At 33.5% G+C, this 15,685-nt stretch overlaps 2 protein-coding genes across 3 annotated transcripts; one reads left to right on the forward strand and one right to left on the reverse strand.

Annotated features, from left to right (window-relative positions):
• Positions 1-48: 48 nt before the first annotated feature.
• On the forward strand, positions 49-2,219 carry LOC133176795 (complex I intermediate-associated protein 30, mitochondrial-like). The gene is made up of 4 exons (XM_061311868.1): positions 49-143; positions 578-1,067; positions 1,312-1,512; positions 1,794-2,219. The coding sequence occupies exons 2-4, from the start codon at positions 600-602 to the stop codon at positions 2,019-2,021; spliced, it is 897 nt and encodes a 298-aa protein (XP_061167852.1). The 5' UTR covers positions 49-143; positions 578-599; the 3' UTR covers positions 2,022-2,219.
• A 735-nt stretch (positions 2,220-2,954) lies between these two features.
• On the reverse strand, positions 2,955-8,829 carry LOC133176869 (glucosamine 6-phosphate N-acetyltransferase-like). 2 transcript variants are annotated; one of them, XM_061311934.1, is made up of 6 exons: positions 8,656-8,829; positions 8,211-8,367; positions 7,322-7,384; positions 7,029-7,159; positions 6,784-6,845; positions 2,955-5,994 (listed from the first exon to the last, which is right to left on the reverse strand). In XM_061311934.1, the coding sequence occupies exons 1-6, from the start codon at positions 8,662-8,664 to the stop codon at positions 5,841-5,843; spliced, it is 576 nt and encodes a 191-aa protein (XP_061167918.1). In that variant the 5' UTR covers positions 8,665-8,829; the 3' UTR covers positions 2,955-5,840. The 2 variants fall into 2 exon arrangements, with proteins under 2 accessions (XP_061167918.1, XP_061167911.1); XM_061311927.1 differs by lacking the exon at positions 8,656-8,829 and having other exon boundaries at positions 8,211-8,382.
• Between the last annotated feature and the right edge of the window lie 6,856 nt (positions 8,830-15,685).

The raw sequence follows: 15,685 nt of genomic DNA on the forward strand, positions 1-15,685 counted from the left end.
ATACTTAAGTATGGTACGTTCTTCTTAAACAATGATTTTTTTTTTTAAGGAAAACGGTATAGACTCGGGTTCGGGATCCTGACATACAGAGGACATTCGGATGTTAGAAATGTGACATCGTCCCTTGGCCCTGAGGTGCTTGGGTATGTAACAGTTTATCAGCTGTCGTACTTCCTTGTAAGATAAGTGACGTCCTGCAATGAATAAGATGTCCACACCTACTTCAGTGCAGAAAAAAGAAAAGATTGTTCTTGCATTCAAATGAAATATTTCTTTCTTTTTTCTTTTTTTTTTAAGATTACACTACCTTGTAGACAGACACTATAGTCTACACTTTCAAGTTTGTCATATTAAGTGATAACTTCATTCATTGTCTCCTTTCATGCTTATTTAAAAAAAGACATTTTTTTTTTAATTTGGGAAAATACTTACTACTAGTACTACTTTTGAAAAGGGAAATGCCTCAATTCACTCAGTCTAGCTATACAGTAAAATTAAAGTTTTTGTTATTGACACCAACAATAGATTTGGGAAAATGTATGTCATGTGTAATCTGTACATCTATATATTTATACAGGTATGATATAGAGAAATAAAACATGTTTCTAAGACGTTCCTTCTGTCAACTGTGCAAGGAAGATTTTGTTAATCTTCTCTCTGTTGTATCTGCCGAAAGGACAGCTAGAAGAACAATTTCTGTAGATTTTCAAGGTAGACCTCAGTTCCGGGGAAAGACAGAAGCTGAAAGAGTTAAGTGGCTTAAGGACAATATTCCTAGATCACTTAGGAAAATAGACAGGTCAATCGAAGAAACTCTTTCATGTAGAAATAAACTCCTAGTGTTTCATGGTGAATATGATTACTTCTGGAAATTCGACAGTGAGGATAAATTAAATGATTGGATTGTGACAACAGACTCTGATAATAAGCAGGGCTTCAGTCGAGCATATCTGGCTCTGAGTAGAAACAAGAGGGCCCTATTTTATGGAAATTTGTGTACAGAAGTGCCAAAAGATGGAGAACAAACTAGGGCTGGTTACTGCCAACTCAGAAGTCCTGTAAGCCAGGTACAGTATTCATAATATCCACATTGTAAGTCAGGTACAGTATTTTTGTGATGTTGTCAACCAGTTACATAGTTTTAATGAAATCTTTTATCACCAACATGCTTGACATGTTACTGTAATCATGGTAATATATGATATCTAAAAGTAAAAGTTTGAAAAGGAAAAACAAACAGTTATTTCGTTAAGTGATTTTTATAATAAATTATAATAGTTTATAATACGTATTTATCCTCTATAATTGTAGACACTGCGTATGAACTATGACTGGTCAGATTTCACACATATTGTGATACGTATGAGAGGTGATGGACGTGCATATGGTCTCGGCTTACAGACAAATTATAAGAGGACCGGTGTGGTTGACTTTACGATGGGACTGACTGCCAATGACCAGTACCATTATCCCATGTTTACTCGTGGAGGTCCATACTGGCAAATTGTTAAGGTACCTCCCAATGCTTTGTCTTGCTGTGTTAAGGTACCTCCCAATGTCTTGCCATGTCTAACACAGTTCTAAAAAGTCACTCATGACTGTCTCTTTTTGAAAGATTTAAATGTACTCTAATATTTTCACTTTAAATAGCTCATTTATATTTTACAATTTATGCATATTTGTCTACCCTCAACTCCCTTTCAAGTTCATAGCAGCAAAACATTAAATGATGCAAACAGCACTTCAGCAGATTAGTATATTTTTATACCAGTCCTGTTTTTTTTAACTTTCAGATTCCATTCAGCAAGTTTTACCTAAGCCACAAGGGAACTGTACAGGATAAACAATCCCCTATGGATGTCAATGAAGTGGGATTCTTCTGTATAAATCTCATGGACAATGTTGATGGACCTTTCCACCTAGAAATAGATTATATAGCTCTCCTCAGGGATGAAAATCACAAGGAGGCTCACGCCTATGAACTGTATCAAGTAGAGGACTATGTCACTAATGTCTACTGATAAAAAAAAATGTTGTTTCTTGTGTGTGAAATTTTAACCCAATTTGTTTCTAGGGTAGACTATATTTATGGATGTGATATGTGCTGTGGCATTACTTTATAATGACTTGCATGACATTCATTAACAGTGAATTGTATTTTGAAAATTTTTTAATGAAAATCATGTTATTGAAAAAGTAAATAAAATATATAATATTCATTTCTGCAGTATTTTATATTGCACTGATGATGTACATTTTTAGTCAATTGCAAGACATTCCAACGTAATGCTTGCATATCAATAATTACTGGTTTACGCCCTGTTGTCCTTAAAAATCATATATTTATCGAGTTTCATTTGATATTTCTGTTAAAATTTGACCTCCCACTGTGGCCCCACTCTATCCCTAGGGGCCACAATTTGAATAAATTTAAATCAACCCTCGTTAAGGAAGATATTTCACAAGTTGTCTTTCTGGTGCAGTTTTTTTTAAAGCAAGTTTTATAACGAACACCATCAAATTTTCACTTTTCCTAATTTAATACAGTGTGTATCTCCTTTTTCAAGAGGTTGTGGCTCTTCTTTTAAATAAACTTGAAATGCCTTCTAAAGATGCATTTAGTTGAAATTGCTTCCGAGTTTTGGGAGAAGAAGTTGAATATGTTAAAAGTATACAGATGACATGCAACAGCTGATGTACACTTTTCACTCAGAAAAGCATATTTGCTTCATGTCAGCTAAATTAAAATGTTAGATTATTCAATTATTTACACAATTAGGATTATATCCTTAATCAACTCGTACAGATCACTAAACTTGTATGTTACAATCTACTGAGAAGACCAAAGGATTCTAATGTGGACCATTAGAATATTTTCCACCATTATACGTTGATATTCAATACAGGACAACATACAAACATTGGTAAAAACAAGAAAATCATAACATGCAACGAATGCTGGATTTATTTCCCCTTCTATGTGCTTGTATAACCACCAAATACTCTTTAGATTTTTTATTCTTTTGAGCAAATGAAAGAAGAGCAGAATCTATTCTAAAGTATATACATGTACTTGTATACTTAAATTCCTTTGCCTTGTCAGAAAAATGTTCACATCATAATACTTCACATGCATTAATCTCCAAGTATGTATTTTGTTTTGCATTTGTGGAATATTTGTGATTCTGGTGATTAAAAAAACACTACTTTATTTCTCCTATCTTCGATTTGCCAATCAAATAAAATTTCAGGAAAAGCAAGTATTTAGAGGTTTCTTTATATATAATTATATATATAAGGATATTATTGATTTACAAAAAAGAAAAAAATGAACTACTTGCCCATAACCATATGTATGGCACAAAGAAATCTCAATATATTTTAATAAAGTACATGTATATGTATCATTTTAAAGTGATTTTGATAATAAATACACAATGCAACTGTCTCATGAAAAAGGCCACACACAAATTACAAGTGGATTGCTGGAATTGATAATGCTGTCCTAAAACTAATTTTAGTACCCATGATTTAAAAGCAATACATCAAAATCTTTACTGTGAAAGATACGATAACCAAAAATGTTTAACACCACCAATAAGCCTTCTAAATGCCCTGTATGCAATAAAAACTACAAGTAGGTATGGAAGACGATAAAAATCTTTAGTTTTCTTCAGGCAGATCTGACCTAAAATGTTTATATTAAAATATTCTTAAATTCACAACAACAACAATACTGATATGTATCCAGATTGTTCATCCAACAAAATCTCTTTGTGAATCATCAAGTTGTAGCAAAAAAAGTGTTGACCTCACCAAAAAAAAATTCATTTTGTTGATTGGAACAGAGGTTGTGACCTGAATACACATAATAAAAATACACACACAACCAAAGGTATTATTGCCCCTTAATTCTATCTCAATAGACATAAAAAATATTTCTATGACACTTAATCTAAAAATCTTTCATGATACTGTAAACCAACTTTTATTCGCCTGCGAGAAATTTTTGCAAGGTTCGCGAGAGCCTCGTCATCGCGAATATTTCTCGCCGTGAACCGGTCCTTAAAGTCTCTCTTTCTATTAACAACAGATCAAAAAAAGGCTTGATCGCGAAAATTAATCGTGGCGAACAAGTTTATCCCCGGTAAATCGCCAAATAAAGTCGTCGCGAATAAAAGTTGGTTTACAGTATTACATGTACTGTGTATTAGAATAGATCAGAAAGTTATTAAATGTTACACAATAATACATGTGAAGATATACAATTATTCATCCATTCATAATCATTATATATATAAATAATTATATCTAAGTTTATGCCTGATAAATCACACAAATTTGGGGTACATTGTAATTAAACAAAATCAATATTGTATATAATAACATATAAATATCTACATAGTATACTCTGGAAGGAATCTCCGATCCGAGAATCTTAGGATTGTCAAAGAACCTGAACACACAACTGCCAGATAATGGGGAAATAAGGGGTTTATTTGTGAGGATTGCCAATACCTCTAGGTTCTTTGGGATGTAATTTTGTGGGTGAAAGTCTCTTAATAAGAAATGTCACCTATATTCAGTTTTCATTGTTATAAATCTATGGGTAAGAAATACCCACATAAATTGAAACCCCCAAGAAATATATAATACTGTAAACCATCTTTTCTTCATTCATATTAGAAATCCCTGCTTTCTAGAATTTTTTTTTTTAACTTGCAAATTAATAGTTCTTGCCACAAACCATTTATATGTGAAAATTAATAGTCACAGAGGGATTTCAAACTGAAAAAAATCACCAAAAAAATGTTGAGAATAACATTTGGTTTACAGTAATTCTATGGTACAAATGTAAGAAATGCTTTGGTCTACAAGTAAGAAACAGATATATACACGTACCAGACAGAGCTGAAAATAACATTCGATTGGCCAAAATGCTAAACTCAACATTGTACATGTATTGAAATTCACAAGCCTCCCAAAAATATCAACATCATCATCAACGTGAATTAAAATGTCATATAAGTACTTCATGCGCCCTCAAAAACATGGTTAGAGGGTTTTACAGAAGTGAGACGTGCAGGTGGATGCCTAATATACCATATAATGCAAGACAATGACTTCCATGGCAAAGTATGAGAAGATAAATAACAACTGTTATGGCAACAGTTAACATCACTTTCATACTACGGAAAAAAATTGTGACAATTTGTAGATGATAAAACATGAAAACATTTTAAAATAATTATAATCTTGCACATTAAATGAACAAAAATAAAAACAAAAAATAATCCCACCTTAAGCAGCCAACATGCAATGCTATAAATATATGCCATCAATAAATGCCATAAACCTCTGTAAACTAAAAACAATGTATCTAATTTCAAATCTTGGTCTTAAATTTACATATACCCGGTAATGTTTACACTAAAACAGGATTTCATACAGAAGTCACTGGAGGAGAATAACGAGACTGAATTATGCAATATTTCATGTTTTACATTCACACAATACAGATACATAATGTACATGTAGGTAGATGCACTGGTACCTTGCAATTACCATTGCCAGCAATAGTAAAACATAACAGTACATAATTTACCAGTACACAGAAAAAAGAGAGTTTTTGGCCTTGATTATTATGCAACAATGCTAACGATAGAAACAAAATAAATCAGTTCTCCTGTATATTTTTTCCCAGTGAATAAATAAAATCATTATCACAGTCATCTACATAACATAATAGCAGATCTGAAGAAGAGATCTAGACAATATATTATTAAAGAGATTCTACAAAAGAGTCCCATGTCAGTTTCCTCCTCACCCTGACCTTTGACCTATTTAGGAATGTATCGCCGACACATGTAGTTCTGTCCTTCTTCCTTGGCGTATCCGAATTTGGAATAAAATGGGACCATTTTGTCAAGGCACTCCAGAGACACCTTATAACAGCCCACCTTCTTACTAAGTAGTGTTAAAACATCTACCAATCTGTAAGGAAGATGGGAAGTAAATCTTTATACATATACTGCATATACACTTATAGACCGATAAATGCACAAATTAGTATCTTCAAAAGCAAAAACGATTCAAAAACTTTGGCTTAAGGGAGCTTATAATGATTTATTACATTTTCAACTGTGAAATACTGTGATTTATTTATTGAATAAAGGTGACAATCTGTCACAGTGTGAAAGGATACAAAGTGATATTCTGTCACATTGTGAAAGGATATCAATTAAAGTAAGTAAAAAATAATTTCTGGCCTGTTATGAGATAGAGATAATAACAAAACCATCTTGATAGAGACCAAAATTTCTTCCCAAATATGTTGCTAAAATCTATATTACAATGTGTTCAATCTCACATCTCACAAAGCTATGACATATCAACCGCTCAACTATGACGCCACAGCCTATGACACTGTGTTAAGAAAAGACAGAGTCAAAGGGAAAATCAAAGAAAATGTAATAAACAGAAAATTCAATGTTTTGTAGTTGGATATGGAATTTATTTCACTTGTGAGAAGAATTTTTTATACTTTCACTTGTGCTTCGCACTCATGCAATATCAAAAAATCCTATCCTACTCGTGAAATAAATTCCATATCCCAACTACAAAACATTGAATATCCTCTATTGGATATAAGGAGTAGGGTTATAACAAAATTTCATCTGTCTTTGATAGTTTGCTATAACCATGTTTTACTGTGCCAGTCAGAAATACTGGTAAGAATCTATCATTATTTCTTATCAAAACACTTTAACTGTTATAACTTACAGCTTGCCCAATTGTTTTCCTTGATATGAACTATTCACAACCACATCTTCTATTCTGCCTCTCTGCAATGTGGGAAGGAAATTATTGGTGAAATTTTCGAAATATCATAAAAAATGGTATACGAGACATAATTAAATGAATCATTCAATCATATTCATTCAAAGACCCTTTGTTTAAAGAAATATCTGACATTTTGAACTTTAAAAAAAAGCTTTTTTAAGGATATTTCTATTACATGTACGTACAGAAGCACACTGACGTATAAAGTGCATTTCCTTCACTAGAGTGGCAGATCCAACTACTTGGTGGGTGAATGTGTCCTCTACAACCACAGTATAGTACAGGTTTGGCTGGGACTTCATTAACTGGAATCGCTCTGAAATTTCATATCTATCAGACATCCATTATGCCTTACAAGTGTAAGAATTACATGTAACTATAACCTGATCCAGTGTTTTCCTTGATAATTAACTCAATTAATTTCAAGAACAGTACAAGATGTATTTCAGAACATGTGTACTTTACTTATGTGGATTACCTTCAAACTGTTCACGGGAAATATCACCAACTTTTGTAAGGTGTGTGAGGAGAGACAGGTAACCTGGAGAAATCAAACAGTGACTTGTAAATTATCATCAAACCATGGGAGGGTGAAAGAAAGAAGACAGAAACATGTAGATCAATTGATACTCAAGCAAATTCAGAGAATTGTGGTTCCCCGCTTGTGGAGTCCTCTTGATTGGAATGAATGATATATGGCATATTGTAATATTAAGTTATCTTTTGTATGTTCAACATACTAAAAATATTTCTTTTTATTTTTCAAGTACATATATAAAACTATATTTTTGGTGTATTCTGAGGACTGTGAGTATCTCCACAATAAGCCAATGAATTACATACATGTACACCTAGCTCAATAATGAAGACTTGCCTGATTTTTACACAATATTGCAAACTTTGAGGTCTAGGTCATGAGGTAAAAAATCAGAGTTTATTCAGAAAGGTCTAAATTGTCAGTTGCTAAAGCACATGAGAAAAAAAAATATGAAAGCCGGCCTGTCTCTTCTGGTACAAAAGTTAGCTAGGTTAATGTTTTATAAAAAGTAGGTCAAACTTCAAGGTCATGAGGTCAAAATCATAGTGCATTCACAGCTTATGCACATGTCAAATTAATGGTCAAGAGGTCAAAATCATAATTAAAACATTCAGAAAAGTCTTGTCACGGACTCACGGTGCAATATATGAAAGCCTCATCTTCTCTCATCTCAAAGTTTAATGGATAAAGTTAAAATGACAGCTATACAGACAGATGGACAGACAGATGAATGAGATTTAATGTACCCTCCTCCTTTAGAAAGGGGGACAAAAATAATGAGTAGTGTGGAGTAACTGCACATGGTAACTAAAATTGAGTCTAATTTAACCTTTGTCGAAGTCTGAGATACACAGGGGCCTTATTTTTAGCCCCTCCCCAGGATCTGTCAGGTTGATTTCCGGCTTGTAGCTGGCACATTTCTGATCCTCAAACTCCAGATCATGTAGGATTTGTGGATCAAATAAATGACACTCCTCAAATCCATTCTGAAATGTTGACATAAAAGACATAACCGTATAATAAACAAACCTTCATACTGTGGCCTAACAGTAAATAAATAACAATTCAGTAAAATAATACAACCTATGTTCAGGGACTTATATACTAGGTTAGTATATAGGTTCCTGTTATCTTTAAACTAGGGTGTAACTGAGACCAGAGTAAATTCGGTTCATTTGAACAAACTCATGACACGTTTCTGCCATTGACAACATTCTCTATAATTAAAACTAAGTTTTAAAAGTCTGTTAAACAGTTAATAAATAAATTAATACCGTAGACATCCTTAATATCCTGATTACACGTCACAAAGATTGTAGGCCTATCAATTTTTTTTTCCACGGAAAAAGTTTGGGTTTCCCATCCGTTCGCTACCTAGAAGTATTTGTTCCGAGTCTCTTCACACCAACTAACTTCCTGGTATGTGCAACAATTTGCAACCAATGTAGTAGGCAAAGTTAAATGTTTTGCTAAGTTCTCTCTGAAGAAAAAACATAAAATTTAAGGGATGGCCATTTAATTCTGATGCAGGGGGCAATTTTTCATACCAGTGAAGGACCGATTTTTCAATTTCCTAGCTTGATGATCATAATTAAACTGATTGTTTATTTCTCCACCACTCAGAAAAAAAGTTTGAAGAGCCAAAAAAAGCTAACAATTGTCCAAACTCCAAAACACTTTATTTCGTTGGAAAGGGGATGGATGGAAAGATTGTTTATTTTCTTGCCAGCTGCTTATTTCTTTCCACCCCCTCCCTTTTCAGAATTCTATTCCTCTTCCCTTATGCAGGAAAGCCAAGGAAGTTAAAGGGTCATTTAAAAAGTTTCATAATTATATAATAAAACAAAATAAACTGATAGAAAAAGATATGCTGAATATCCCCATATCTGGAAAAGATAGAGGAGTTTCCAGCAAGTGTATGCACAGCTAGATTCTTTCAGAGCCGAACAAATCATGAATGATGAAATTGAAAATGCCCTGAAAAATTATAATAACAAATGATACATAGCATTAAATAATCTAATATAATCTGTATTGATATAGTAAAATTTTACAATCTGCAGTTAACAGAGATACGCTGCATAAAGGGAGGTAACGCTGTATATGAATTACACATGATCAATTATCCCTTTCAATATTACATTACATTTTAAAAATAAAATACTAATACAACAAAACTTATCCATTAACTACTATAATGTCCACACATACTTTACTATTTCATAATTGTCATAATATATATATATATGAAAAAATGAAATATGATGATAACGAACAGTCCAATGAAACGATACAAATTTGGAGCAGAGCGTACAGACCTCAATATTTAGAGGTGGGATCAGGTGCCATGGAGGAGTGAGCATCCCCTGCCGACTGGTCACACCCGCCGTGTGCTCCTTGTCATGATCGAAAAAAGGGGAAAATCCGTAGACAGTTCAGACAGTTCGACCATAAAACCTGCGAAATAATGACTTCAAACGAGACTGTTGATATCCTTGTTTCATCAACTTATTTGTCAATAGCTTGCCTCGTTTTAGAAATTGTTCATACGTAGAGCATGCTCTTGCGTATCGAATCAACTGAGAGACATAAATCTCATATGCAGGTGATAAGGGTATTTTGCTACATAACGTAGAACCTACGTCGTATGACGTCATACTGAGAAAATTAGTTTAGACTGTCTTTTTTGGTGCTAGATCCATTATGACGTCATAATTAGTTTAATGTTACTTTTTCCCGTACTTTCTTCAAGAACGTCTCATGTAATGAAGTTACACAACTGTGATAATGTGAATGACATGCAACTATTTTGAAGGAAGTCAAAAATCCTAAGAAATTTAAATAGTACAATATCTTGATGAAAAGTGTCTGAGTCAAAGATCTATTAAAAATTGTGTGTAAATTTTGTAATGTCTATCATGAAATGACGTGCATTCCCTTTCATAATTATTTGTTAATTATTCATAATGGTTGGTGTATAATAATAATGTTTCCTGAAAATATTATCTTTTTAAATAAAAAAAATACATTTTTTGATAAATATTCACATTGTAAATCTGAACGTAACCCCAAAACAGTAATTTAATAATTAAATCCTGTGTAAGTGCAAAAAGGTCAACAAAAGAAGTATGGATAAATAGAGTGTTCTCATTCGTTTGCGGGGAAAGGTATATATTTTAATCACTTTTTGTAATTATTTGGGTGTGTTCTTCATCATATTAAAGATTGAAAACATTCTGACAAAGACTTTAGAAAAATATTTACAAATTTAGGTGGTAAATTGACTCAAAAAATATTGAGCACATTTGCCTATATTCGTTGAAATGTGGACTTAATCTTTTATGTCAATTGAATGAAAAAGAATTTATTCTTGAATAATATTGCTAAATTTGGTTCAGTTAATAAAGTCTATAAACGACGATGTTTGAAGAAGTATTTTAGTGATTTATTATATTCTCCTTATGACCAGTACCCCTAAAAATGGCTGAAAATATGTAGTCGCTGTGTAAAATTATCCTTCCAAGTTGCACAGACTGCACTACATTTAATAACGAAGAAACATACCATATATTTTTAACTGATTGATAAGCGAGAGCTAATTTATCATTTTGAAAAGTTTGAAAATCTTGTGACAAAGACTTTTCCGACATAGGTTCTACCATAATTGAGGGAAGTTGACGATTGAAAAGTTGAAGTCATCACGTTTTTCATAAATTGAGCATCTTCCATTCATTATAGTGTCTATATGGCTCACAGTATGTCCAGGGCATAAAACTAAATAGCGAGAAGTATTGTCTCTGTCAGTGTCAGAACTCAGATAAATATGAATACTAAGTAAATTAACCCTCTCTGGGCGAATACTGGACAAAGAATGACCAGAACATACATTGAAACAGCAACTTTTGGAGGGAAAAAATATTAAACCAATAAAATGCAATCTTACAAAATCCAAACCAATGAAAACAATAAATACATCAGACCAAAGACCATGACCTTCATAACTTACCCAAGGCAATAACAATTAAGTACAGGTATTGCCTGTTCTACTTGGGTGATCACTAAAGATTAAGAGCCATTCTCTGTAACGACTTTAACTTTTATATAGAAGCTGTGGCACGCATAGTCTCAGAATTTCTCCAAACTCTCTATGATAAAAGTCTTTGATACCGTAGACTCAAATCAGGCAGAAATTGGTTGCTACGTGACATGGTTACCATGGCAACATGTCCTAAATTTTAAAAAATGGCATTTTTCAACATGTTCAGAGTCCCACAGTTAACGTTTGCAGCAAAGCAAACAAGTGGTAATGATTGTTTCTGAAAGTTGAAGGCCTGATGTCTTAAATGCATGATAAACATGTTTGGTAAATCAACTATTACATACGTTACTATGGAAACAAAGTATTCAAAAGTAATAATTTTGCTCATTTAATTTTATAACATCATACACTAAAGAATTAAAAAAAATCATAGGTTGAAATACAAGCAAATAATAGACAAAAGATCCTTGTAACATATACCATGGAAGAAATATGATATTTCTTATAGGTTGGCAATGGTTGCCATGGTTTTAATACCAAGAAGGGATTTTAAATTTACTCTCTTAGTGATTAAATCTAATCCTATTTTTTTAAAAAGCATATTTCTATATAACTAATGATCAATTTTTAAAGATGTTCATGTGACCCTAATTCTCACATTTCAAAAAATGAAATTCAATTCTTTAAATAGAGCGTTGCTATGGAAATAAGCCGAAAAAATATGCATAAAAATCTGAAAAGTATTCTGTTTCCTTGGATACGTACCTTTATATGTAGATTCCCAAAACTTTTATGATTGGTAATTATGAACAACTAACCTGACTTTCAATTTTGACTGCCACCCAATCTCTAAATGGATGCAAAAAGCTGGCACATAGAGTTTAATATTGATATAAAATTAACAAAATCGAACATTTTCCCTTCTTGGTTACCATAGCAACAGTGTTGTATTTTTCAACAAACTTTATCAATAAATGATATTCAATTTTAGTTCTACCAGATAAGTACTATTCAAGGTGAGTCAAATAATATGTTTCTTGGTTAAAAGGTTAATAAATTCCCAAGGCAGCAAAAAAATATCACTTTAAATAACTAGTACGTTGTTTCCATGGTTACACTGCAAAGTAACAATTAATCCCAATTTTCTTATGTTGTGGGTGTTGCAAGGTCCTAAGGATGTATATGTGCCAGTCATGAATTTTATTGTTTTTCCTCAAGATAATAGCAGTAACCCAATCTTAGCAACAGATTTTGCATGGTTACACCACATTACCATGGCAACCATGAAAGTTATTCTTAGAATAATATTGCCAATACCTAAATACTTAAGGTCAAATATTTTTATTGTTTTTTCTTAGGTTGTTGATTGAGTTTGATCATGTAACACCTATCCTTAGTGAATATTTAGCGTTTTTAAGCATTTTTCAGCATTTAAAATGTATTCCAAACGTATCCATGGTTACTACTTACTTAGAGATAAATTCTAAATAGTTTCTTTATAGCATAAGTGGCAACAAGGTGTCATGTTTTTGTAAGAATGGTTTGTTTGTTTTTTCTTAGTCTTTGTTAAGGCTTAATGAAGATTCAAAGTAGCTGAAAATCTCAATTTTTTCAATTTTTCTGGCTGTTACCATGGCACCCAAGACACATAGCAACGGAATTTTATTTGATATATGTTTCTGGTGTCAAGTTGTAATAATGGGCAAAGTTTCATCAAAATCGGTGACCATGCGTGGCAAAGAAGTTTAAGTGGTTACAGAGAATCGCCAAAGCCTGTGGAATGCCTAATTTCTCTACATGTCTTTTTGATTCGTTTTATTCCTTTAAATTAGGTTTGAGTAATCGACATTTATACGTATGGTGATTGGAAATATGCAGCTTACGTCATTCCCATCTACAAAAATAAATTTGGTGATAGACAGTGAAATGGGCGGTTACAATTCGACACGGACGTCTGAGAAAACATCGGATTGAAATTCTAGTTTAAAATTCATTTTCAATCCATCTCAGCTACGCTGATTTATCCATGCAGAAGACAAATAATGTAAACGGAAATGGATGGAAATGACGCACACGGTAACAGGGCTCTAATTGGCGACTAATTTAGTCGCAATGGCGCCTAAAATTTTGATTGGCGCCTAAAATTTCTCTGTAAGTCGCCAAATTGGCGACCATTTTAAATTGACTTGGGGATCGTCAAATTACTGAACTATAAATATTTTCAACATTTCATATCTAACGAGCAGAAAAGAAGTTTAAAAGTTAGCAATGGCCATGTTTCCATATATTGACTAATATCAGATTTTTAAATTGGCGCCTAAGAAAAATTTGCCTGGCGACAAAAACTTTGCAATGGCGACTAATACTTTTGGATTAGGAGCTAGCTGGCGCTTAAATATTAGAGGTAACTTAGAGGCCTGAGTCGTAAGCTGCATATTTTCATAGACAAAAAGCAAAGGGATCGCCGACTTTTTGTGGCGGGAAAATATGTTTCGCAGCGCCCTCAGCGGGATGTATAGAAAACTTCCAACATTAGAAATATGATGCTTTAGGTCTATGATATTTCCAATCTTGCCAGTTAATGTTCAGTGGTCTAATTACTGTGTATCACCAGGTGGCCTGATGATGTCCTAATAATTATTTTAGGGTGAGGCCTTATAATGTGTGGCAATAGGAGGCCCTACTTGGTACCCAATGCCTTATGGTAGCCTAATTATGTTAGGTGGTAGGAGGTACTATTACTTGGTTCCCAACGCCTAATAGGAGCCTAACTATATTGGGCAGTCCACGAGCAAAGCCATAGTCTTGTTCTTATTGATCTATAAAGGTCTCAAAGTCCTGTGTTACTGTTAGCACAGGATCCACATCATAAATTTGTGACTTGCAGAGTTGGATACAAGCATAACCGACGTGATTCTCAGTTGCGTTACAATTGGTGACAGCAGCAGGATCCTGTGAAATTATTGAAGTGCTACACTAGATTAATAGAATCCCTCTGGTCTCTTTTTGCGTTGATTGTGTATTGTTTAATGTATATATCATGGACCTATTTTCCTGAGCATGAGCAACATTCTGCGGCGAGTATACTGTTTTTAATAATAACAGTATCATGGAAATATGGGAGAGTACACTCTGAAGCTAATGACCTGGTAAAAGAAATTTATCAGGGATCAAGATCAAACCTTGGCTATTTTGTTGGCAAAGCATCTAATAGCACAGGGGGTACCTATCAGGATCCTAACGTAGTTGAGCAGTTGAGGCCTATTAATGCCTCTAATGTGGGTCAAGTCTCTTCTCTTGGTATAGGGCATAACTTAGAACTGATGCAATTACTCCAGCAGTCCAATAAAAATGACTTGGGATGAGATGGGCTCACGGATAAATGAATACTAGTATATATTTAGGAGGAACTTTTCTGGATCAAACCATAATATTTGGAATGACTTTAATCAATATTTTAAAAATATTGCTGAGATGAACTCATGGGGACCAGAAAAGTCTCGTCGAGTGCCGTTGAGTACATGTACACTGCGGGGTCAAACAGAGAGAACTTTACGCGTATAGGATACCCGTCGCATTCAAAATGATTATGAACAATTTAAACAAAAGATAGACATTCGTCTTTCAAGGAACGGTATAAAAAGATGCGAAACGAAGGAAGCGACAACATGGAGAGTCCTTGAGGGATTTTGGACAAGCTATTGAAGACCTTTACAGGAGGGCTTATCCAGAAAACCCTGACATAGTTGAAGAAAACGCCATCAAGTCATTTTTGGACAAATGTGGACAGTCCGAAGATTTTCGTGTGGCAGAATGAGTACCAGGCCTAAGACACTACAGGAAGCTGTGCTTAAATGCTATGCAAGAGGAGAGTTTGCGAGTTGGAGAAAGAGAGTTGTCAAAGGATCACAGATCGTTTACCGACAGATATATAAACTGGAACTGAGACTAAGAGGGTAACTTTAAGGTAGTTACCCGTACCGACAAACCCCAAAAGGTATCAGTCCGATTTAAGAGGCCTAAAAACAAAGATTACAAGAAGGAGACAAAGAAAATATTTTGGAAAAAGCAAGGTAAATAATTACCAGAATCAGAGCATCAAAGATAACGTTATGGAGAAGGACGGAATTCAAGAGAAGACTGAGATGAAAATTCAGCATACTGTGGTTGAAATTATGGACAATATGAGGGTTAAAGGAATGCCTGAAGAATCACCTATGAAGGAAAAATAGATACTGAAATTAGAAAAACAAAACCTAATAGAA

The sequence above is a fragment of the Saccostrea echinata genome, unplaced genomic scaffold, assembly GCF_033153115.1.
Source record: "Saccostrea echinata isolate AGI-Se365-2 ecotype Australia unplaced genomic scaffold, CSIRO_AGI_Sech_v1 ptg000002l, whole genome shotgun sequence".
Classification (NCBI taxonomy): Eukaryota; Metazoa; Mollusca; class Bivalvia; order Ostreida; family Ostreidae; genus Saccostrea; species Saccostrea echinata.